General features: G+C 39.9%; 1 protein-coding gene across 1 annotated transcript in view; it reads left to right on the forward strand.

Annotated features, from left to right (window-relative positions):
* Positions 1-26651, forward strand: part of FGF13 (fibroblast growth factor 13) — an 83881-nt gene extending 57230 nt beyond the window's left edge. The window contains 3 exon segments of the mRNA XM_037822802.1: positions 23310-23505; positions 25210-25392; positions 26027-26651. Coding sequence (XP_037678730.1) covers positions 23310-23505; positions 25210-25346 — 333 coding nt within the window. The 3' untranslated portion in view covers positions 25347-25392; positions 26027-26651.
* Positions 26652-27133: the final 482 nt, after the last annotated feature.

Below are 27133 nucleotides of genomic sequence, written 5' to 3' on the forward strand. Positions count from 1 at the left end.
TAATAGACTTCAGTATAGTGTAAACATAACTTTTATATGCACTGGGAAACCAAAAATGTGCATGACTCGCTTTATTGTGATACTCACTTTGTGGCAGTGGGTCTGAAAGCAAACTGTGTGTTCAAGAGTATGATGTGTGCAACCTGCCCTCAAATGTTGAGAAAAATGGATAGATAGATGATAGAAAGAATAGATAGCTAGATATAGATGATAGAATGATAAGGCAAAGGTGGCAAAACGTGAAAATTGGTGGATCTGGGTATCTGGGGGGTAGGAGTTGGGGGTATGTTGGGGTTCTCTGTATGGGTTTGTATTATTTTTGCAACTGCCTTGTAAGTTTGAAATTATTTCAAAGTATTGTTTTAAGTTGGGACTGTAGTTCCGTTAGCACATAGAATATCATTGTATGACATTGGGTCAAAATTTTTTAAATATTTTCAAGTAGTTTATGCATACCCATATGGCTTGAGGTAAAAGCTCCCGATAATAGCTCTTTAGGACTAAGGGCAAACGCCCACCTTTAAATGCTCATTCTGGGATGAAGTCAGTTATGGCTAGAACCATATATCCAGGGTCTGTAGTTCTAACAAAATCATTGAAGAACATGGAACGATTGACATTTTAATGCTGTTATATAGACACCTAATCTGTAAGTTGGTGGCCTTAATTGGTTATGTTTATTCATGATAAATGGGACCCTAGGGGATCAAAATGAAAAATTAAGATGCAACTAAGTCTTTTCATTGGTTTCTAAGAATCTAGTACAGCACCTTGCCTATAGGAAATCAATGACTATATGCCAGTTAATTAGCTTTGTTTTCGCTATGATTGATTTCCTATAATGCCTAAAGAACAAGGCTTCATTTGAGGAGAAAAATGTGAAGGAGTCGTTTTGCCGATAATTGGGAATGGAGCTCTGAGTGCTCAGGGGTGATCTATGAAATGCCATCCTTTCTGAAAAGCTTCCTTCGGGGTCATTAGATACATGAGATTATTTCATCCAGTGCTGTTGGATTGAGGAAGTCAGGTTTTCACAATGCCTGTAGCTGGCAATTTGTTCCTGTCTGCGTATGGCATTTCATCAGTAATCTTCCCTGGTTAAGCTGCCTCACAGTGTTCCCAAATTCAGCTCTCCCAGCCATCTCTGTTTTCATGGATATTGTGTCTGTTTTCTCAGATTCAAAGGAAGCTCTGCCCATCATTTGCTTTACACTTGAATCAACTGGAGTACTTACATAGAATATTGAGAAGGAGGTTTTTTTATTCTTTTTGTTCCCCCTGCCATTTTTATGTACCAGCATTAAGCTAGTGACCTGCTAGCATCCGCCAGAAGATTTGCTAGTGTCAGACCCATATGTTTCTGGGGACTCGCAATCTGGAAAAGCTATTCTAAGTTTGTTATTCACTGGCTGTTGTGAGAACCCCAAGTTGCTATGCTCTGCCCCTCCACTGGAATCAGCTGATCTCCTTGCCAACTGGAAGGTAGTGCCACTGGGTGTTTCTTGTTCTCTGTTGTTCTCATCTCTAAGAAGCCATGCAGTCCAGAGACAGCCTTCTCAGAAAGCATCCTGAAGCGACTCTCCTTCTCCCTGCCCCCTAGTACCTATGGGATTTACATATGATACTCCGTCCTCTTTTCTCGGATAACTTATGTAAAGCCTGTGGACATTGCCAGCATACTCTTGGTGTTCACTATGTTAGCCATTTCTCTTATCAAATGCCATTATTATGACAGAGCCTCTCTAGTGGTCTTCAGGATGAAATGGCTGTTAAATCTAGGTCTAGGGTGCTCTTAGCAAACAACTGTTTCTTCCCCAGCTAGAGAGCTTTGTGCCCTCAAACCTCCCATAATACACTATGACTACATCTAACCTAGTACTTGTCTTGCTAAACAATACTTGCATGTTTCTTTTTCTCATTTCTTTAACCAGGCTTTAAAAGTCTGAAAGGTTAGAAAATAGCTGCCATAGTGCTTAGCATAGTGCCTGAACTTTTCCTTCACAGAATAGGTGTTCAGTAAATGTTTGTCAAATGATTGAATGAAGTATCCTAATATCACAGGTAGTAAACCTGTAGTATTTTCCAGTGGACTTTTTGGAGGTTATTTACGGAAAGCATCTTAATGAACATGTTTGAGGGACTGGCTGCCACAGAGCAGGAGTGGTCCCCAAAGAAAGTATGCATTTGCCAGTTATACCATGAAACCATAGGTTAACATAATCAATGTATGTGTTATGAATTGAGGCAAAGCATCAATATTAGCAGTTAGGCTCCAAATATTAATCTCAGGTTGGATGTAACATAATAATCACCCTTCGTTAAAAAATAATTACCCTTTCACCATCGCTGTGCGATATAGTTACTGATTGGCTAGAATCTACTTGGGTAGCAGCCCCTAAAAGACACTTTCCTTCCCAAGTAATTGTCACCCACACATCAACTGTCCAAGAAACCACTCCTTAGCACATACTAACCCACTCTCACTTTTCACTGTTTCCACCTATTGTTTTTGATACTCTCCAAATTATACAGCTAATCTCAGATGTTCTTGTTTTCTTTCAACCAGTTAGATCTTTGATAGGTAAAATGTTTCTTCTTCCTTTTTATCTTTACTCCTTCTACCCCTTTCATAACAGCTTTTTCTAGTATGCCTTCTTTCCATCCATCTCTCCAACCATTCATTCATTCATTCAACAATAATCCACCAATTGCCTGATATTTGCCAAACACAGCCCCTGACTTCTCTGGACTTACAGTCAAATAGAATAAACAGACTTTGATCTACTAATTATAATCAAGTACTTGCTAGCTTTAACTCAGTTTTCAAGGTCCCGTTTTCACTGATACCTGACCACTCCCAAATGAAGACCACCATGCACAGGTTACTGTTGCCCAGCAAATCTTCAGGGTAACAGTACTTTTAGATGGGGATATTAAGCAAACAACAGCCACAAAGGCCTAGTACTAGGATATAGACAAGAAGGCGGTGCTCTAGAATGAAACATATGTTTAGGAGGTCACTGTCAAAATTTAAACTTTTGCAATTCATTGCCTGGCAAAAGGGGAAGCAACCTCACTCCCCAAATCTGAGAAAGAGAAGAGTAGAAGGGCACTTCCAGAAAAATTCAACCAGGTTTCCTTTCTAAGCCAGATGTTTAGAAACTATTGTTTAAATTATTAAAGATTAGAGGACCCTGAGCTTTGCTATAAGGATGACTGATTTAGGAAAGGAAGAGAAACTGACTACCAAAAAATGAGTTCACGGGCATTTGGTACAGGCTGTCACTCCATTTTGAGAACCAACAGCCAGAATCATCCACTCAGAAGCAGATTTTAGGATGACCACAGACCTGCTCTGGTTTCACCTTGTGCAACTTTATTCATGGAGCTGGCGTGACTCTTTTAGCAGGCCATCACACACTGATGTTTCATGCAGGCAGAAAGCAATTGTGTTTTGTGTAAATGCAAACATCCTACAATGCTGCCATTTGTTTCTGGATTAATAAGCATCTACTTTAGAAAATTCTGTTCCTTTCTAGGCAGCCCTTTACAAATATTAACCTATGTATTCCTTCTAACACCCCTATGAAGAAAATTCAGATTATTATTCCCTTTTAAAGATGAGGAAACTGAGGCCCGGAGGTTATATTAGTTGCCTAATGTCACACAGTTAGAACCCAGGTTCTAATTATTGCTTTGCCACTTCCTAACTTTAAAACCTGTGCCGTTAACCAGTATGCCAAGTCACCTTAACGTAGGACATAAAATGAAGAATGAAAGAGTGTTCAGGACAAGAGTTCTGGGCGGTTGTTTACAATTAACTTTCAGTTGGGCTCGTTTTAAAGGCATACAGTTGATCTCCACTGTTTCTTTTCGCGATGTGCCAAAATTAGCAAGCCAAGACATTTGGTTAAAGTGGGCATATCTTAAAAACCAATTTCTGTGAGAAGAACTAGAGGCTCAATATATTTGTTGCCTTACTCTCTTTTATTGCGGACCCAGTATCCAGTCCATCAGTTTGTACTCAAAAAAGACCTCCTGGCATAGAATACACTCACACCTCTTCATTTCGCTGGAATTAGAGTCCTGAACTTCTGCTACTGGCTGAACCATCCCAGACATTTGGTTCGATACAGTGCATCTGAGCCCACTTATTAGCAAGCCATATTGCAATCAAGTCTTGTTGTACCCACTTGCCTCGTGTAGACATGACCAGGCAGTTGAAAAAATGGCACATTTTATGTTGATTGCTCTTGACAAAGTTAAATGGCTTTTTTTTCATAACCTAGAACTCATACTTTAAACCATTCTTCTGTCTTTTTCCACCATGCTTTCTTTCAAATCATTCTCTTCTCTAAACGACATCTGAAGTGTGGCTCAGAAGTGATTTATCTAGACCGTTGTGCTTAATTAGCAAATTGCAGCATTTATTTCTTATTTAACGTCCCTCCTTCGAAACGTTCCTTATCTTTGTTTTGGCAAATTGAAGACAAAATGTAGTCTGCAACAAAGAGATGAATTGTGAGCTCTTCTACATTATGTATGTTTTCTACACCAAGCAATTTGAGTACAAGTCATTTCAGATTTTTAGCTCCCATGAAGAATGCACTGGAGTTAAGCACTGAGTCCCTGGATCACCTCCTCTAGATATTTTAATGTTCTAATTGCTATTTAATATATTTTAATTAAATCATCAAAATAATAGCATTTTCTTTGGAAAGATACATGCTTCCTGTATTCTTTTGTTTGGTACAGTAAGTTGACATTTCTAATATGTTGAGGAGGAGATTGCACTTTCATATGTTACTGCAGTAAGCCCTTGAAATTTACTAGCCATCAGGATTTGCTGCTTTCAGTGATTAATTACCTGTTGGCACGCTATTCAAAGGTATTCTCCTTAGCAATTTCCTTTCATCTTGTCCTGCTCTTTTTTATGAATAGCCTTTCATGTTTAGCTCCAAAGAGTATTAGCAAAGGTTTATTTTTGTTTCTTTGGGCTGAGATACTGGTTTATAATTATAATGCAGTTCATAACCGCTGTGAAAATTGACACCCCGATAACTGTCCCTCACTAGGAGCCTAAATAGCATTTTGTGACACATCTGATTATTGAACAATTATGCAAATAGTTTAATAATCTGGAATAATTTTCCCCTTCAATCTACCAGAACACCGGGATTCATCCATCCCATTCATTCAGCAAATATATATGGCACGTATACAGAGCACCAGGCACTGTTGCAAATGCTGAAATACTGCTGAGAACAAAACATAATCTCTGTCCTTGTGGAGCTTATGTCCTGGAGGGGGTGAACAGACAGTAGACAAGAAACAAATTAATATGCAGTCTATACAGTTTGGCAAGTGATTATAAATGCTTTGGAGAAAAAAAAAAGCAGGGTTAGGAGGATAGGAAGTGTTGAGAGATAGGGGTTTCTCATTCACATAGGGTGGTCAAGGAAAACCTCTCTGTTAACCTGGCTTTTGAAGGAAAAGAAGGAAGGATCCAGGTGGATAGCTGGAGCAAACTGTTCCTGGCCGATGTAGCAACAAGTCCAAAGGCTCTGAGGTAGGAATATGCTTGGCATGTTCGAGGGACAAGCTAGGAAGCCATTGTGACCGAAGTAAAGCAAACAAGAGGGCAAGTAATACATGAGAGCAGGGAGGTAGTGGGGATCAGGTCATTCTGATTTGATCAGCTGTGGCAATGACTTTGGCTTTGACTTGGAGTAAGATGGGAAATCGTTGGATGGTGTTGAGCAAGCGAGTGATGTGATCTACCTTATATTGTAAATTCATACTAGTACGGCTTAGATGGCACCAGTGGCTGTGCCGGTTTGAGTGTATTGTGTCCCCCAAATGCCATTATCTTTGTGGTCTTGTGTGGGGCAGGCATTTTGGTGATGGTTGGATTTGCTTGGAATGTGCTCCACCCAGCTGTGGGCAATGATTTTGATGAGATGTTCCCATGGTGGTGTGGCCCCACCCATTCGGGGTGGGCCTTGATTGGTGGAGCTATATAAATGAACTGACTGAGAGAGAGAAAACTCAGAGAGTGCAGCTGGGAGTGATGTTCTGAAGAGGAGCAAGCTTGCTAGAGAGGAGCGTCCTGGGAGAAAGCCGTTTTGAGGCCGGAGCTTTGGAGCAGATGCCGGCTGCCTTCCTAGCTAACAGAGGTTTTCCGGAGGCCATTGGCCATCCTCATGTGAAGGTACCCGATTGCTGATGTGTTACCTTGGACGTTTTGTGGCCTTAGGACTGTAACTGTGTAGCAAAATAAACCCCCATTTTATAAAAGCCTGTCCATCTCTGGTGTTTTGCATTCCACAGCATTAGCAAACTAAGACAGTGGCCCACTAACAGAATTAGAGAATGCTACAGAGGAGCCCACAGTTCCCTTCCCTGTAATCTCATTGACTCTGCTTTGTTCCACAACCACAGAAGGAATCTAAAACTTCAGCCAAACATCAGGGGCAATTGCTCTGTAGGTCACAGTAGGACAGATAAGAATGTATAATTAGCTCTGGCCATATCATCCATACTGTAAGGGAGGGGAAAATAAAACAGGAATAGTCATTTAACTCAGCCATAGTCATCAGCAGTGTGGGAAAAACAGCTCCCACCAAAGTGAGTCAGAAGCGTCTTAATAAACCAAGGAGAGAACATATTGCTCCTTAAATGATGGCCCAGTGGCCTCAAGGAAGCAACCCACCTTCCTAAGCACCTCATTTACTACCAAGCTGTGACTCAGGTGCTAGAACAATAGATCCTATTATTGCTTACTCAAGAGAAACTAAGCAACTGTGGCTAAAGGTTGAGACTGTTTAGAAGAATAGAGAGTTAATGTTGCTAAGAAGATAAATATGTAATCCGCAGCCATTCTCACACTGCCTGTGTGTGTATGTCTGCCTTCCAGTGACTGGTTCCTGTTTGTACACCCATTGCTTTGCTTATTCATTGGAGGTGCCCATGTGATTTGATGAGTTTGCACAAAATTAAACACTGCAATTCTAATGTCTTCACACCTGCTTGTCTCCTCCTGTGTCTTTCCAGTGCTGGAAACAGTGAGGTCCGTGCAACTGGGCATGGCCTATGATGTTTCTGTTACCAGAATCGGCTCCCAAAGCGATGAGATTTGAAACTCGTGTTAGTGTTTACTCAAAAGTCCTTATGCTGTCCTTTATCCAGGGCACTGAGCGTATGGTCCCCCTGCTCCCGATTTCTCACTATGATGTTTGCCAATATCCAGCTTCTGTAAGCATTCCCTTGGTAGATCTGAATTGCAAAAAGTATAACTTTGATGACACAGTGTCTGTGTTTTATAGCATATTGTTTCTGGTGTTTGGAATACTAGTAATCTCACTGTGTAGGAAGGCAATTAAAAACTGGAGCCTTATCATCTTAGACTGGCATACAGTGTGCAGTATTACTTGCCCTCAACTGTGATTGAATTGACTCATGTTTGACGAGTCATAGGATGTGTGACTTGTATGTTCTTGTAGCTACAATCATGGTGGCAACTTTGACCTTTCCAAAGGGTGTGATTCTGAAGGATCTGTTTTAAGGTTTCAATGCAGGCTATTTCAATTTTAATCTCATACCTTGACCTTGGATAGTCACTTTTTCAAAGTGATTGGTAAATGCTTGGCTGATGGTGACAAAAATGTTAGAAAACTTAACCACGACTGATGAAATTACCAAAGAAATTATTTTTGAATGGAATAAATAAATGCTCAATCAGGTTCTCCTAGTAGTAGGAAGAGCCTCACCCAGAGTAGGGCTGTATCTTGCTCAGCCAATGCATGGACCATGTAGACTCTAGAACTCGGTTTGGATCTGTTGTCTCTCACTGTAAAAACATACTCTGGGGAACTGTGTGACTTCAGGCTGAAGCCTGGAAAATGCTCTTTGGACAACTATCTGGGAAGGCAAATGCTATGCCCAAAGTGCTCTGCACCATGAGTATCAGCATCTAGTTGAAGAAAGCCAGAGTACTTGATAGGCACTCAAGACTTCTTTGTTGACTTGAGTCAGGTAAATTCCCATTAGGCAACGTAGACAATAGTCAGTCTTCATAAGTCAAAGGTGATACTGCCCATTCTGCAAAAGAATAAACATTGTATAAAGATGTTCAGAGAAGCTCTGACTCACTAGGCAAAGCATGCATCGTGATTCTCTACACAAACCAATTCTTCTCTGGGGCCAGAACTTTTACTTGCTATACCTAGTGTAGAATAGTTAGGCAGATGTTTTATTTGCTATGGACCAGCACACGTTATTCAATGTCTTCTCCTCTTCTCTGAACAATTGGAGCTTAAGAGTAAATCAAGGAACAAGTCCATGTCTCCTGTCCCCAATGCTGGGCTTCAAAGCAAAGAGCAAATGGATCCATGATGAGGCGGAGGAGGGAAGAACTGGATGTTGAACCCACAATACCCTCTTCCTGGGGACATAACTTGGGCAGAAGGGGAAGAGGGTGTCTGTCTGACACACTCACCTGACGTTCCTGACAGTTTCCCTCAACTGACTGTTTTAGATGGAGGTCAGGATTTTACCAGTTCTGCCTGGAGCTAAGTAACGTAGCAGAATTCTCAAGACTTTGGTCTTCCTGAAGGGCTTTATTCTTTCTCTTGGGGAGTTGTGGTCTTTGTACCCTCCTGATGTTGAAGGGTATATGGTAGGTATCACCATGTGGCAAAACCCCAGATTTATTACATCTGAGCTGTTAGAAAAAGAGAAGCAATCCAACTGCTGATGTGATTCATGAATAGATGATGCAACTCACAATGACTTGATGACACGATTTATTATATACCAATCACATGCACTTAAAAGATAAGCCTTTGTACGGAATCAATATGGGCCAGAAGACTGAATACAAATATATTGTGAAAATTTAAAATCTCAGCCCCCTTGATTATCTTTAAAGTAATATATACAGCATAGTTGCCAGTATAGATTTTTCATCACCAGCCATCTGGTAAAAGTTAGTATGAGAGAAATAATTTAGCTTCCTTCTGTTCAGATAAATTTCATTACCTTCTTCCTTGATGCTGTGAAAAGTCTTCGGAAATAATCAATTGTAAAGTGCTTTTGCATTCCAGCTGAAGCAGAGCCTGGAGGTTTCTGACATGCTGACAGGTGCCTCTTTCTCCCAGTGTGTCATGGAAAGAAGAGGTGCCGATTATTAGCAAGTGACCCCCAAAGAATTTCTTGCATGGCGCCAGCCCCCACACAAGCATGCTGCCGCTACATCACAGCATGAGGAACCAGGACATGAGGTAGCTGGGGTGTTCAAGGACTGCGCATCATTTCTCAGAATAAACAGAAAAAAGTGCAGCACATAAGAAAGAAGTGTAGGAGAAAATAGTTACATATTCCCCATGATCCAGTGATTCTTTTTCTAACCACCCCCTAGCATCTGAATCCCAATAATGGATTGTTGGAGATGTTTTTCCATTCATAAGAATACACTCTGCTTCTTTTCGTCCTGGCCTTATTTCTCCAGTCTGGCTGGAGTCGAGAGATCCTATGCTAGAGTTTTATGAGAGCAGGTGCCAGATCGTGGTGGCTCTTGGATGCCAGGCCAGGGAGTTTGGATTGTATCCTGTAGGCAGCAGGGAGCCACTAAAAGATTTTGGGCAGGAGGAATGTAAAAAATTGGGCTTCATTTGGATGTGTACTTAGTCTAAAAATGCAATGATAAAATAAATTAAGGGAGCGTTACGGTTCTATTCACAGCAGGAATATAACCGGAGAATTCATCTCTACTAAGCTGTCTAGTGCAGCTTTTACAGAATGCAAATTTTCTGTGCCAGCTGTAAGAGCTCGACGGTGAAAGAACAAAGTAAGAATTGATCATGTGAATGTAATCATAAAGAGAGGGATTTTTTGGTGTCCAAGATCTCTGGTTACAGAGAATGATAATCATTTTTTTTTAAGGGCCACTGTAGAATTAGTTGTTATTTTGTTGGAGTTCTTTGAAACCGTTCCTGTACTGTATAATTACCTTAAGTTCTAAGTGCTCCCTGCAGGGATAATTTATGCATTTTACATTCTCATGTAAATACTTTAACTGTTTACACCACTGAAGTTGAAAGCTGAAAATTATTCCAAATAGGTAGTGGTTGTGTAAAGCTTATGACATATTAATTATCTTCATATATTCTCATAGTTTACATTATATCACTGCATTGTGTTTTCAACAATGGTAGTACTTAGGTAACAAATACTTGAGAATTTAAATTGCATATTTCGACAAAAATGAACTTTAATTTGCCTTTTTCAAAATTTAAATGTCATCAAAACCCTTTATTTCAGGAAATACAGAACAATCCGACTTTATTTTAAATGAAGCTGTTGAAAGCTCAATTTTGAAATACAGTGAGATATTTTGTCTAAACATGCCTGGGAGACATTGCATTTTTAGCGAGAAGGCTTCACGGCTGCAGGGCTTTCCATATAACCATGATATAAGGTGATGATGACAGTCAACAGCATCACTGCCGATGGCAGCTTGGTAAGAAATAGGGAACTCTTTCCTTATTTAGTACCTTGTTTACCGCGGCATACCTACACATGGAATCTTGACATTTCATTTCTGAATAAAGGTGACTCACGTTTTGATAGTGACTTTCATTTTTCAGAGCTCCTCGTTTTATTGAACTTTGACAGGACTCCTTTGCATTACTCCTGAGTTTCTCAAGAGACCAGGATTTCCTTTATTTTTACTCCAGAGACGGTGATGCACTGCACATAGGAGAATGTTCAGGAAGGTGTGGGTGTGTTCCTCTCTCTGACTCCTCTGTAGATGCTTGCTTTCCAAAAACACACAACCTGCTATCCTGGGGGACCTCTCAGATTGATAGCCTGAACTCTCAGTACAGCTGGGAGTTTGGGCAGGAGGCAGAGGGACCTTCTCCAACAGAGGGGAAGCAACTTAATTTCCCACCTTTCCCATTAAAGCTTCAGCGGGGGGTGGGGGGCATGTCTCAAAGTCGACAGGATTATAGAACTGCGCAAAACAAATCATCAATCTTTTTTTTTTCCTTTCTCAGTTTTCACTCCCTATTGTCTTTCTGCTTCCCCCTTTCCCTCCCCTACCCTCCCTCCCTCCCTCTCTCTCTCTCTCTCTCTGTCTCTCTCTCCACATACACAGGGAGTCTGATTAAATTGGTTTCTATTTCTCCTTATACTTTGTTACTCACTTCTGCACCTAAAAAAAGCAGAAGCTTATTTTCAACAAATGTGCTCATGGGCTATCCTCTAGCAACTGCTGGCTGAGAGAGAAGGGCAGTAGAAAGTAAAACACACACACAAACACACACACACACACACACAGTGTGGAAATTCAGTAGGGAACACTTGCCCCTAGAAGAATGAAGTTTTTGTGGCGTGATCCAAGAGAATGTTCAGTGGACACATTTAGATAAGATAAATAGGAAGCTGCCTGGTGACAAGAGAACAGGCGCCTGGGAGACAGGCTAGCCGGTTTGTGCTCTGTGTTAAAGCTCTTCATTCCCTTGAGATCCCAGGGTGAGTCAGGGCTGCCGTATCCTCAGTGTCTGACAGCTCCGAGAACATTGTCCAGATCAGATTGCCTTCCAATAAGGGCCTTTACACATGGCAATACCAGTTCTCTTAAAGAGATTCTGGCTTCCTCTGGAAGGGACTACTTCCCTGCACTGGGTTCAGTGTTAAACCAGTGTTTAAACAGGCCCATTTGCCTACATAATGAGGAGGAGAAAGTGTTAAAGCCGGGTTCCAGTGTACTAGCATCTCTGATTTCCATTTCTTCAACTCTAAAAAAAGCTCTTTAGAGAGGGAGAAAAAAAGTCTACCAAAAATCCATGGTAATCGTTACCTTTGTAAGCATCACTATTAAACTGTCCCTTATCTGTCACTTGACTGCCATAACTGTTTAAGCAGTTTTAGAAATATTATTAAAGTAGGCACTGCTTAAACATAAGGTACTATTAGATTTTTCATTCTTGTTATTTAGTTACCTGCATTGTGAAAGTCGAACTAGCGAAACAGTAGGTTAGAACAAAAGAAGCAAGATAATAATGTTGTACTTTATGGTACCGTAATTAAATTGAGACATGTGAATGTCATTTGGCCCGTTGATATTGGATTATTTCACAAATCCCTTTAATCCCATGTGGGTTCACTGAAACGCATTAAAGTAATTCAAGTTTTGGGCTATTTTAAGCCCCAAATTGAAAGCTGATGTATTGTTTCCCTTGAAAAGGAATCACTACTGACAGTAGAGTCTCACACACACAAGTTAATGTATAAAATTAATGCCTCACAGATATAGAAAAGGGCCTCTCTACTCCACTGATAGTGACTCGTAGTCATGCTGGTTTCAGGTTGAGGGTGTGGTGGGGGACTGTGACATTTTCTCTTAGACCACACACATTGGAAGGTAGCCAAGGCAAGGGAAGCTATCCAAGATTGCTTTCTGCAACCCTCCCTGTAGGGTACTGGCCCTGTCTTCCAGTTGCAGGACCAGAGCTTCAAAAGCTCATGGAAATTGCCCAACATCAGGAAGCTGGAGAGAGGAGGAGGCAGGCGTGAAGAGAGCTCTTCCGTTGTTCAAAGGGCAGGCTGCACAAAGAGGCAGGAGGGCCGAACTTGCCGCAAATGCTGGAACTCTGAGTTTAGAAGAGAATTGGCATTGCAACTGCTGTATACACAGTGGCTACTGTGTGGGTGAAAAGATGCCCTTGCTGTTGAGTTCATAAAGAAATGTCTTGTTAACGGCTTTGTTTTCAGTTTGCTAAAGCTGCCAGAATGCAATACACCAGAAATGGGTTCACTTGTACAATGGGGATTTATTAGCTTACAAATTTACTGTTCTTAGATCTTGAAAATGTCTAACTCACGCCATCAACAGGAGGATACCTGGACTCTGAAGACAGGCTGCTGGAATCCAGAAACCTCTGTCAAATGGAAAGGCACATGGTTGATGTCTGCTGGTCCTTCTCTCCTGGATTTTGTTGCTTTCAGCTTCTGGCTTCAGTGGCTTCCTCTCTTAGCTCCTCTGGGGGCATTTTCTCTTAATTTCATCTCTTATAAAGGACTCCAGCAAGAGGATTAAGACATGACTTGAATGGGCTGGGTCACATCTCAATTGAAACAACCTAACCAAAAGGAATGGATTAAAAGAACATGGCCTTTTCTGGGGGTACATAACAGCTCCAAACCACCACAGGATTATTTCCTATAGTTTTCTCACCCATAAGGTGGGGGAACTCCCCTCTTAGACCAAATGGATGCAGATCCACTCTGAAGTTATTAGAATTGCTGTCAAGATTAAGTCAGATCATTATGTAGGCAAATGGGCCTGTTACTGGTGCCTGGCCCAGAGTAGGCTTACAGTAGTTTAGAATAAATTCTTCCATTTGGGTCTTAAATTAATGAATTGACTTCCTCCATTCATACTCTTTGGCCTGTGACTCCAACTAGCATCCTCTCATTAGCTCCTTTCGGGGCAGAAGTTAGAGATGCAGTCTTTTCATAGAAAGATTACCGCCATCACCACTTCCTGTCTTTGGAAGTAATTTGCAGGTGTGATGTGATGTGGTAGTCCCATAGCTTTCTGCCACACCTTTCTCATCCTTGCTTTGTAGAGGAGGCCTTTGCACCTTGCCCTGTGATTCCAGGTTTTCTGTTCTGCAGTGGAGAGCACACATTAGCGACTTCCATTTGACCAGTCGCTGTTGTCTAGCATTGCTTTCCCACCTGTGCAGAAGAAACAACAAGAAGTCTCCTCTGAAAGTCTTCGTAGAAACAGTCTCCTGGTTATTGTACATGACCCTCTTCTATAGAGCCAGAGCCTATTGAATTGAGCACAACCACTCTCCAACAAAAACCAAAATGATGATCTTCAAAATTTCCAGAAATAAGAAAACATCCTATGCATCCACTTTGATATGATGCTATTTTTAATTGGCTAACCTGCCTTGCCAGAGCTTTTCAATTGATGGATAGGGAAAGAACCTTTCTCCTTTGCTTGACAGTTTGTTGGATGGCTGAGATACTTTTTCAGAGCTCCCAGGCTTTGAATGTTCATTCAGATATTTGCAATAGCTGTTTAAAGGAATGCAATCTACTAAGCTTATTCTCTTGTGCTGTGTTGCAAGGATCATTATATGGGTAGCCAGGTGCAGTGAGGATGAGTGACACCAGAGGTGCATGGAAGGAAAGTTTTATTAGTGCTCACGGGTTCTAGAACAGAGAGAGGTAACACCTCTCACAGGGCCTCATGGGAAAACATGTCAGGAATGTGGGTTTAACCAAGCATGCAGGGGAGCAAAAGGTTACAGTGGACCTGGAGACTGTACCTTTAGAGTGTTAAATGGCTGGAGCTGTAGCAGTTGGTCAAGCAAGAGCAGGGATTGGGGAGTTTGTATTTGACTTTCTTGGAGGTGCCATCGCAGGTAGGATGAGGAGAGGAGAGGGAGAAGCTGATTTTCTTGTATTAGCAGGTGTCAGGGGTGGTCACTGAGTAATAACGATACGGTCTAAGATGCTGAGGCATTATGACAATGCAAAAGCCCCTGTTTTATTTTAATTCACCATACCTGCTGTCTACAAGTACTTCAGAACTCATTCTCACGTAGATGAGTTTAGGTTCTGCATGGAAGTTCTTCCACAGATTTCTGCTCCAAATTAAAATGTGTCATAAAAACAATGTTTTGTCTAATGGGCACAAATTAATTCTGATAACTGGCTAAAAGACAGGAAGGTTTATTTTTAGAAATTGTATCTGATATTTGATTCACCATACAAACCACTATAAGAAAGTATAGTCCCACTATAAGAAAAGCCAATGCACAGAGTTAATACAAATAATAGCAACTTTTAAGAGGTTATTCACTTTAGAGAGGTTTTCTTTACTTGAAAAAAAAACCAACATGCTTTTCCACAGGTATCTCTTAAACAGTGAGATCCCCTAGAAAGGTTTAAAATATAACTTGCCATTCACACAGTCCCTCTGAAACATATTTTATGTAAATTGAAGTACCTCCTCTGCCACGTAATTGGATTGCCCACACAGTCTGTATCCTTCTGGAAGGTTTGGTTCACACTAACAATGTCTTTGACCAATTACACAAGCATTGAAGACATGTGGCCCTTCCCTCTTCTTTGTCATGAATCTCAACAAGTTACTTTCATTTCAGAATGGAATTTTGCTGACCAGGGTTGGAGCAGAGTGAGACTTCAGGAGTATATAACTTTTATATCACAACAAAAATAACCCTTATTAGGCTCAGTAAGGGTTGTGTTCTTTTCTCATGCTTTCTTTTTTCTAGCTTATGTCAGTATGTTTTAGAAAATAAATTGCTTTGTAAAATTTGGCAACCTGAATAATCCATTGCATGAAAACTGCTTTACAGAAATACATGAAAGTCCAAAACAAGCCAGTACAAAGGACTGAACGGACTCCAGATCTAAAATATGGTCACATTTGGGTCCTACTTCTGTTTTCAGTAGACCTTTGGTTGACAAGCTGGTTAATATTTTTCTTGTTTTTGGTTGCAAAGAACTGAGGGGGTAAAAAGCAATACTGTGCTGGCATATTTTGTGGGAGCAACATGAGGTACATTAAAATGTCTAGTAAATATCTCAGACTATAAAAACGCTACCAAGAAATTTCATTGTAAGCATATGAGTAAAATAATCCCGTGCACGTATTCTTAATTACAATTTGCACTCCTTGGCAACTAGTTGCTAATCAACACGTGTACTTTTAAGCCATTTTGTTGAGTGAAATTTCATAAAGCCCATTTTTAAGCATTTCAGTACATTTCATTTCTCTAAAGCTGTGGCTGAGCACTGCAGCCATTTCAGTCTGCTGTGGATGGAAATGAAAAATAAAAGGAGGCAAAACAGTTTTCTGGGAACCAGGCTTGGAGGAGATCACTGAATCATGGGCAGTCCTAATTTTTGGCGGAATTTATATTCTTCCATGTTAATAAAACACATAGGCAGACCCTTCTTTATAAATTGATTCCATACTGAAAAAGAGCCTTGAAAAGAACAGAGAATTTATTTATTTTGCCCTGGTTTTCTGGTCATGTATTATCAGAAGTAATCCCATATTTCATGTTTGTGGAGCTTTACAATTTCAAGAGACTTTTGGATGTACATCATCTCATTGGATCTTCGTACAACAATCTAGGAAGCAGGGCTGGTAGATACTTTTCCCCATTGTACAAAACTCAAGCTAAAAGAAATTAATTGAAACATTTAGCTAGATACATTCCCAAAGACCAAGAATGTTAACTTTAGTGCACCTATATCTTTGTTACCAGGAAATCTCTTTATTCTTGAACCTTAGACATTGTTTTGTCTTTATTCTCTCTTCTCTTCACCTCTCTCTTACTGGCAACAGTTTTTAAAATTGAATTTATCTGTAGGCCTCTTTCCTCCTTTTATCACCTACTCTTTCTATCCTGACTTGTCTGTCTCGACTTTGAAAGAGTCGCTCTACTCATCTGGAAAATCTAGTGTCGTCTTGAACCCTTGTTTGAATCTCTACAAGTGAGCTTCTGAGTTCTCGTCATATGATATTCTATTCCTTCATTTACTCATTTCATCAGATGTGTATTGGACATTTACTATAAGCCAAACCTTGTGCTGGGGGGCTGCCCTCAAGTGTGTCATCATCCAGAGCGTATTTACATGAACAAAACCGTATTCTGTTTATCATGAATTAATAATATTGCTTAGCTCCATTGCACTGCATAGTATCGATCCCTTCTTCATTCCCCTGCCTCACCCCTCCCATGCTTTGATCTTAGTAATAATGTAGTTCATTCACATCAAATATACCCTGGGAGAGAACATAAAAGCCTGAATATAATAATTAGTCATGAATTTTGGAATCTCTGATGGGGGGGAGGGTTCTATAGAGAATATAGGTAGTTACAGTGTCACTCCTACAGGTATGATTTAGGTTTTAAGAGTCTTATGTTTTTTGTTCTTTTAAAACAGGATTAAAAAGCCAATTTTATTCTGCACAGTATTTTCATTAGGCTGAGGAATAGTTGACACACACTAGTCAGACCTGCTTAAATAAATTGCTAGCTTTAAATCTAGAAAAGTAATTGTCATCAGAACATTGTTGAATTAATAGGGATGATCATGCTACTGAAAATGTAGCCGGAAAAGAGGGAAATGGGAGGATTGAAGGGCGAGTCAGATTAATTAAGGTACGTTTATAGAACCTGCTGAGAAAAGGAAATCATGTTCTACCAGGGTCATTATAACAAATTTGTAAAATGCCCACTCATATAGCTCTAAACTTTCTTCATTTCTATGCTCTACAATGCCTGCTTTTAAAAAAGCTACCTGCAAATAAAACAAAACTTATAGAGAAACATGAATGTCTACCAGGATATGTGCACTTGGCAGAGCATATACATAAGTGAAATGTCATACTTAATGTGTAATACTGTTACCCTGTGCTTTGTTCAATGGTCTGGGGACTTAGTGTTGCCATTTTATGTATGCACAACCTCAGCAGGCTCGTATCTCTCTCTAGAGCCAAGGGAATCAGTGCAGCCCATTTAAAAAATGTTTCTTTTGAGAGAAATGTGTGAAAGGAAACATTTACCATCTACACAGCCATCCTTAAAGCTTCCCATCCTGCTGAGATGCAGACTCAAATGAAACGCTTGTTACCACATCGGTGGTACTAGAGCTGAAAATACAAGAGCAGGGGGAGAAAAGGATGGAAAACCTGTTGATAATGCATGTGGTTGTCAAATTACTTATTTTAATCAAGAAGACATTTTGTCGTGGTGTGTATAATTTGGTATTGGAGACATGTTTAGGGCACACCGATGTGACATAAAGGATGGAGATCATTTTTTTAGCACTCTTCTTTTCAGTCATGGCTACTCAGGATGTAGGGACCCGTCACCTGGTTAGTGACTTGTAGCCCTGACATGGCTTTCTTCAAGGAGGCCACCATCATCACCCATGCTTCTGACCCAGCTCCAGCTCCAGGAACCCACAGTGGTACCAGACCATCTCCATACTTGGCCCTTGGTACCAAGAGACAACCCAGGACACTGTTGCTTCTGATCCTAACCGAAAATAACAATTTACACAGGTCACAAGCTCTGTGATCTGGGGCAAAGATGTTTTCTGGCACACCATTGGATCTGGAGGTTATTTGCATGTATCCACAATTACTGATTGTGCTTATGCCTTCTTCACTTGCTTCTCAAAGTCTGCATGGAGGTCGAATATGCCCTAATAAGGGCAGCTGGATGTTAACATTTGGGGCTGTAGATACTCCCCAACATGTTGTATTGACTGGATGTTGAAGGTTTCAAATGTTTTCTTCTCATCGATGATACTTCAACTTCTAAAGAGCTATTTCTTTCTACAAAGTGAGTAAATTGGTTTTAAAAAAATAGCTTGTTAGATTTTGTTCCTGGATCCATTCATTCTGCAAATGTAGATCCCTCATTGCTTTACCCAAAATATGATCATTATAACTAACTGGTATGGATTTCTTAGATGTAACCACATTTATTTTCACTGAAAATAAAAATGAACCTTGAACTTTAAGGGGAAGAGAGATGATTATACAGAAGACAGATTTTAGAGACATATCAATTATTTTGCAAACTAAAAGGACATTATTTCTCTGGAAAAAAATATAGATATGCAAATGAGGTTAAAAAAAAACTTTTAAGTGAAATCAATACATAAAAGGTTTATAAGACATAAAGCACCTTTTCTTTTGTACTCATGCCAAGTAATTTCTTAGTGACCATGCAGGGAATGAATGTTTGACATCTTTTTCATTCATTAACTCATATTTTGTTATCAGAGCAGATATTTAGTCCCTATTAAATACAGGGCATAGTCATCATAAATACAGGGCATTCAGTGCCTACTATGTGTCAAGGTCACTTTGGTATCTCCGCAAGAGCACTTACGACAATCTCCAGATCAATAGGAGGAGATGATTTCTTGGCATATGTCAAGTTGGTCCCATCTGAATAGGACTTTTCCTAGTTTGGGTCAAATCTAATTTCTGTTGTTCATTTGAATCACTGCTGGATCCTCCGGAGATGCCACTGCACATCTGTCCCCTTTGGTGGCCCTTCCTGTCTTGGCGGGGGGAGGCTCGCTTTTCTCCGCATTTGATAAAAATCAAGCCTCTTCTGCCTACCCACGCCAACCCTGGATATAATGACAGTGTCACACACACAGGACAGAACACTCCTTTGGTTGCTTCGGTATTCTTTTTTTGGCCTCGTTTTCCTCCCTCTCTACTGAGCTTTTAAGTCCAGATTTAGTGACAATGACTAAGAAATTGCTGGGATGTGACAGAGCTTTCAGTTCATTGAATCCTTCATTGCCATTTTCCATAGTTGTAACAGCTGCCAAGTTCCCCCTCCCCCAGTATTGTAGGCACCATGTTATCCTTAACAGATATGAAATCATGCATGTAAGATCTCTCCATGGCAATGACAGCCTCCTTCCACATACAGCAGATTTCATTATATGGTCTTAAGGAGAGTCACTGCATTTGCTTTACTGGTTGAACCTCCAGACATTTTACTGGATCATACTTCTGAGTCCTGAAATTCATGATTTTTAAATCTGAATCTCTGAAATGCAAATTCTGTAAACAATAATCAAGTGGTCTGTTGTTTGCCAGAAAGTACGACCAGTACTTGATGAGAGCGGAAAGATGACTCGGGGATGAGTAAGACATGTTCGCTGCCATCAAAAGCCAATCCCAGGTGTCATAGGGCCATGCTAGAGATGGAGATCGAGTTTATGGGTGCATGAGGTATGGGTATAATCAGTTCTGACTGGGAACGTTTATGTATGATTCATCACTAGGAGAGGCAGGAATATTTGAGCTAGGCCTTGAGGGATGGGAAGAAAGCCAGTAGGTAGAGATGCAGGAATGGCATTCTGAACAAAGGAAATGATTAGCATCCTTAGAGGCAAAGAGGCACACAGGGTTTTGTGTTGGAGGATGAGGCTGTAAGACCAGGTAGTGACTGAACTGTAGAGACTTAAATGCCACATTGGGTTGTTTGGCATTTTTACTATAGGCAAGATGAAACAATCAAAGGTTCCTGAGCAGGGGAATTTTGCTTTAGGAAGGAAACCCTGCTCAAAGAATGGGAGATAGTGATCCATTAGAAGGTTATTCCAGATGTCCAGCAAAGAGGGGATAAGAGTGCAAATTAGAGCAGTAGTGAAGGGAATGGAAGGTTTCCATCATAGATCATGGACGGGAGACAATTCGGATGAACTTGAAGGTCCCCTGAAGTTTTAAGTTTTTGAGTCAAGTGTGGCTCTGTGCTTCCAATGTCATGCTTCCCTTTTTTCTGTACCAAATCCTTATGCATCCTTCAGGACTCGGCTAAAATGCCACCCTCCCTGTGAAGCCCTCCCCAGTTCCCCAGTCAGAACTGAGTCTGGCTTCCTCTGTTTTCTCTTTATGCCTCTCTTGTTTTTGTGTCTCTTGATCATTCAGGATGTGCCTGCCTCCTGCAAATCCATAGTAAGCTTTCCACATCTTACTTCCCTATGAATTTTTAGCCCCACGCAAGCCCATGCGGGACCCTCAGAAAATGTGTGTTCAATGAATGGACGACAGCTGCTGCTATCACACATGACGTTCAAAGCAGCCCCCTTTTGGGGGACTTGCCTCAGAGCACACTATTCTCTCATCTCCTCCTTTTGTAGTCAGCCATGCTTTGTTTATGGGGCTAAATGCTATCACCCACGTTCATATACATTTTTCACCGGGTTGATTTTCAAATGCTTTTTGAGTAGTCCACCCTCCAAAGATGAATGTTTCTCCCAAAGGATTTATTTATTTCCCAGAGAATTTCAGCAATGTTCTATGCAGTGGTGTTCATCACTAGAGGAGGTGTGGACACTTGGAGTCAGATTTCTCTGTAGGCATATCATGGCTGTCCCTAAGTCCAAAATTCTATGAGAAGGAGTTCCCAAGTGCATAAATAGAACACTTCGGTTCCTATCAGGTGATTGTTGCCTTAGAAGTACGTTGCATCTTCAGTAAGTTGAATTTGTGTGATTCCTCTGAGGATCTATCAAGTATGCCCATAATTGGGTGAAATAACCCCAAAAGATCACTCCAATCTCTGTAGTCCAGAGGCAAGAGGGGGGTGGGGATCAAGCAGATTACTGAGAGAAACAGATTTTGTGGATGCCCAGAGAAAAGGAAAGAAAATTGCCTGAGTGCTTAACTCTCTAAAGAGAAAAGCTGCCTGTCTTGAGGAACCTGTCCCTCTTGCTGAAGCGACTACCTGAGATACCTCAGAATCCATTGCTCCGATAGCTGGTGCTCATTTCTTAGAATGGTATACACTCCCATATGTTTAGGGAACCCAAGAAATGTTAATAAATATTTATAATTTTAAAGAAATATTTATCAAGAAGCAGTATTAAGAGCAGTTCAAATTAAAATATCCTTGAATTATACTATTAAATAACTAAATTGGCTTTATCATGCATTATTGTAAAATGCATTTCTGAAGAAGTCAAAGACTCAGGTTAAAACTATTTTGGTAAGTACAGCTTGAATTTCAAATTTCCCATGTTGCCTTTCTATATTATAGCTGAAAGTATGCCACAACCTGTGTGATATAATTAATGGATAAACCTTTTTAAGTACCAGGGATTTAAGTAGGAATTTACTATTTTTTGTAATGGCTTTTGCTATTTTTTCATTGCTCATTTTGTTCTTGTTATTTTGATAAAAGGATCAGATTTTGATTGAGTTTTTCAGTGTAAATTATTTTTACATGTAAAAGTAGTCTTTAATCAATTTTGTAAAGTGGAATAAAACCTGCTACCTTTAATTCCTCTTTAAAAATAGTAAAATGTGATGGCTTTGATGAGAGGTTTACAGCTTTTGGAGGGATCTTGAATATATCTGCTGTAACTCCTCATGATTTTTTTACATGAAATGTTATACATTTCTTTCCAATTACCTTGGAGATGTGAAGTATATATTTTAAAAATCATTTTTATTATATAATGAATTTTTAAATGCACATATTACAAAAGTAGTTCAGAATAAAAGAATACCATTTTTATCTTAAAACAAAAAGAAGATGAAAGAAAGTAGGACCATTAAGAAATTGTTCAGAAAAGACTGGTGTCCCCAGAAAGGTTTCTATATTTTTTCCAGTGTTTTTTTCTTTTCTTTTATTTTAAACATTATTTTCAGGATACCATCAAAAGTTACTCCTGGTACTAGCAAACAGCTAATAGTTTCATTGGTGCCGCTGTCATAGGCAGCTCAGTTAGCGTTTTCCTCATTCTCTTCCACTCCATGTAGACCCTCTGCTATTCTATAGACTGTTTACAGATTGAAATCTGCTGTTCATTTCATTTGGTTTAGAAATGATCATTCTTAATGGCTGTTTATTGCACCAAAAAAAAAAAAAAAAACTTTAAAAGAAGGGTTGTTTGTGTTTTTGTGTTTTTTTCCGAGACTATCTGTTGGCTGTTGGGTCTACAGCCCTTTGTAAAGAAAACATAGCCAAGTATGTGGCAGAAAAATCACACTCCAGGGTTCAGAGTCCCCTGGGCTGTTCCCTCATGTGTCTGTATGTAGAATTACTGTAAATTCCTTGGTTCTATATTGATTTGCTTATAAATGTTACTGTAAGGCAAGGATGGGGTGGGCGATTTTCTTTTTCCTTTCCTTTTCTTTTTCCAGTTAAGTTCCAGTGATCTAAAAAAATCAATTTACTTTACCTAAAAGTAAAAGGTAGCATTTCTTTGTAGCATCCCCTTAGAAATACAAACAACCAACATGGTAACACAGTTTTCAGCCTCAGGCAATTGCCAACCATAGTATACAGTAACTCGAGAATCCATGAAAATTAAGTAGAGGAACCAAATGTTTCTCAGATTTAATCCTGAGGGTAACAGAGCTCTATGTGACAGCTCCCTGCTTGTCTTTTTCATCTTTAGCTCATGTCTTTGTCCAATATATTGCACTTGCAAGGCTGGTTCTGACTCTTCCATTACCTTAATACAAAGGGAGCTAATCATTGATTACGAGTGCTTTCACTTAGGGCTTTCCTTAATGTGTCATCTGAAATATTATATACAGTCTTTTGGTTTCCAACAATAATAATTTATACTTTTAAAACAGAGCACTGGTCCTACAGGCTTTAACCTCCTGAAGGGTGATAGCAGATGGTTCTCCTTGAAATTCACAGCTGTAAATATTGAACTTTCATTTGTGTATTTATTTTACTTTATTTTTGGTGCAGGAACATTTCACACCTGAGTGCAAATTCAAAGAATCATTGTTTGAGAATTATTATGTGACATATTCGTCAATGATATACCGGCAGCAGCAGTCGGGCTGAGGATGGTATCTGGGGCTGAACAAAGAAGGCGAGATTATGAAAGGCAACCACGTGAAGAACAAGCCAGCAGCCCACTTCCTGCCCAAACCACTGAAAGGTAAACTCGCTATCACAGGAGGTGAGGATTGAATGCATAGTGGCACAAAAGACTAATTTAAATCAGTCCTTTGTTACACTTGTGGAACTGGAACATAATTCTTCCGCATTAAGGCATTTATATAAAAAAATTTATATGTAATGTATATTTATAACACTCAGAAACGTGAAGGCATTGACGGTGGCATCTAATCTCCTGAATCTCATTGTTCCACTTACTTATTTGGAAGCAGCTTAATTGCTCACCGAGCACAGCCAAGAACCCCAGAGTATACCAAAATGGTCCCTGGGCAGAAATGTCGATGCTGAAATGTATGCACACTTAACGCTTATTAGAAAGCTCCTTGGGCCCTCCCTAAGGATCCATCAATATTTTCCCAACAATTTTCGTTCATCACTCTGTTTTCCATTCATTATTAGCAGATTAAGAGCAAATTGGAGAACAGGTAGAGGACAAGAACGGGGCAGAAGAGAGTGATATTAGAAGCAATGAGGCATGGTAGAGAAGGGACAGAAACTTCAGGCAAAGCAGAGCAAGATCTCAAAGAAGCCTGGTGCTAGAATGGGGGATTAGAGTAGGGACAGATGACCCAGTTCAAATCAGCACAGCACTGTGCTTTTGAGCACATTCTCTGGAGCTGGACTATCTGGAATAGAATTCCATCTTGATTCCTTACTAACTGGATGGTCACATTCCTGTAAAATGGGTGTAAGCATACTCTACCAAAGGATTATTATGTGGCTTTAATGAGACGGTACCTGTAAAGCACTTAGAACAATATCTAGCACATGGTTAGTGCTCCATAAATATAAGCTAGTACTCTTATTTATAGCACAACATTTGCCGTTTATTGAGCCAAGAATTATGCTAACACTTAGACTCTTTGAGAGTTTCATTTTATAATATTATTGAAATCAGTGTTTTAAATTTTAATATTTGGCTCACACAGTAGGCTGTAGATCATATTTAAACTTCTAGAAGCTTTACTAAAAGCATTTTTCATTAATCCTCTCATATAGAACCATTAGTGACAGAAATTAGGCATTGGAATTCTTTACATGCTACTGCACCAAGACTAGATTTTGTTTAATCTGATCCAGTTCACTGTCTATCGAGTGACAGCGACATTTTTAATGTTTGGCTTAAAGCATGGAAGTCTGGTGTATCAGTAGGGTTCTGCAGAGAAACAGAACCAAAAGGAGACACACACATACACAGGCACACATACATAATGTGTGTGTTTGTATATATACTTTTATACATATATGTGGGTGTGTGTATAAGATTTATTTTAAGGAATTCATCTCATGCAGTTATAGCAGCTGGCAAATCTGAAATCCATAGGACAGGCTACAGGTTGGAATCTCAGACAAGAGTTGATGTTGTAATCTTGAGGCAGAATTTTTTTCTTGTTCAGGAAACCTCAATTTTTGCTCTTAAGTCCTTCAGCTGATTGGATGAGGCCTACTCATATTTTCAGGGGTCATCTCCTTTCCTTAAAACCAATTGATGGTAGATGCTAATCATATCCACAAAATACTTTCACAACAACATCTAGACTATGTTGGACCAAACAACTGGGCACTGTAGCTTAGCCAGGTTGACCCATACAATTAGCCATCACACCTAATAACCAGAAGAAAAGTTGAGGACCAGTATGGTGTACCCATTCAAAGTTCTTCTACACTGTTCTGTGTGTTTCAGTGGCCATGTACAAGGAGCCGTCACTGCACGATCTCACGGAGTTCTCCAGATCTGGAAGTGGGACCCCAACCAAGAGCAGAAGCGTCTCCAGCGTGCTGAATGGGGGCAAATCCATGAGCCACAATGAATCAACGTAGCCAGTGAGGGCAAGACAAGGGCTCTGTAACAGAACCTTACCTCCAGGTGCTGTTGAATTCTTCTAGCAGTCCTTCACCCAAAAGTTCAAATTTGTCAGTAACGTTTACCAAACAAACAGGCAGCATTTGCTATTCCATCTGCCGTTAGACATTCTTATCATCTGTACTAAAACCCCATAATTTAGATTGAGCTTGTGCAAAAGAATTCCAAGCGTTAACAGCAAACTAAATCTGGGGGAAGGACTGTCCAATTTTCTCATGCTCTCATCTCCTTTGGGAATGTCAAACCCAAAACATTTCACAACATTAATGCTGATAAAAATTTGCTCTCCAGCCCAGAAAATTTAAAAGACTACAATTGCTCTTCAAAAACAAAAACAAACAAACAAAAAAACACAAAATTAACTGCTTAAATGTTTTATAGGGGCAAACGAAATTATGTGAACTGTGTTTTCTTGGCTTAATGTTTTCTATCTACTCTTGATTCAAGTGTATTCTTTACTTTGGTATTGTGCAACTTTATGGTTTCTGAAATTCAGTGGTTCTGTTGACTCTGTGTCAGTTAATGCAAATCAACCAAATTCAGGGTTGAATCTGAATTGGCATCTCAGGCTCAAGGTAACAGTGTTCTTGTGATTTTACCAATTTTATTCTTTTAATTTTTTTTTTTTTTTTTTTAGATTTGAAGTATCACGGTCACCATCTCATGCTGTACTTTGTGCGTAGAAATTGAGTTGTATTGTCAACCCCAGTCAGTAAAGATAACTTAAAAAAAAGATTATCCTCAAGTGTAGATTTCTCTTAATTCCATTGTGTATCATGTTTAACTGTCGTCGTGACTTCTTGTGTAAAGACAGGAGCTGTGGAACCGTGATGTTGTCTTTTGTGTTGTTCACTAAGGAATGTCTTATCTGTATATGTATGAGTCCTCCTGTCATTCTATTTGGCACGTGAATATTGTGTACAAGGAAATGTTAAGACTGGTTACCCCTAAACAACATATACTTATACCTGCTACTGGAAAAGTGTTTAAGACTTAGCTAGGTTTCCATTTAGATCTTCATATCTGTTGCATGCAAGAAAGTTGGAATTTTGGCATAGAATTGCATGATATGTAAGATTTTGTGCATTAATAGTTGTTAAAATCTGTGTTCCAAAAGTGGACATAGCACGTACAGGCAGCTTTCTGTCCTGTGCACAAAAAGTAAAAAAAAAAAAAAGTTGTTTAATATTTGTTGTTGTATACCCAAATATGCACCGAATAAACTCTTTATATTCATTCAAATAAAAATCCTTCAGCATGTATTTTTTGAGCATCCGTTATGTGCCATTGCGTACAGATGAGGCCTATGTTTTTGCATTCTCTTTGCAATTCCCAGTGTCATTTCCCCTCTCTGTTCCTCAGCCCTCTCCTTTGTAGAGTGAAGACAGGACTAAAGGATATTTAAAGTACTTTCTGTCCCTGAGAGCTGAACATTTTAAAATGTTAATGTCTTTTCACTAGCTCCCCAAAGCTGCCATTGTCTGGCTGTGGAGGCTTGAGGAGCATTTGATATGTGGAGGAACAGGTAAAACTCCATTGACGAGGATTTTTTGGGGGCATCCATAAAGACAGGTTTTGGGGCCCCAACCAGTATGCCTTTGCACAGAGGGGAGACCAACTACTACTAAGACTTTTCGACCAGATTCCAAGTGAGCTCCTAACTGAGGGCAGCCCGGCTTTGAGGCCTCATCTGCCTGAGTTCTGAAGTACTCCTCGATGAGGAGACTAGCTTGGACACAAGTCT

This window comes from Choloepus didactylus, chromosome Y, assembly GCF_015220235.1.
Source record: "Choloepus didactylus isolate mChoDid1 chromosome Y, mChoDid1.pri, whole genome shotgun sequence".
Taxonomy (NCBI): Eukaryota; Metazoa; Chordata; class Mammalia; order Pilosa; family Megalonychidae; genus Choloepus; species Choloepus didactylus.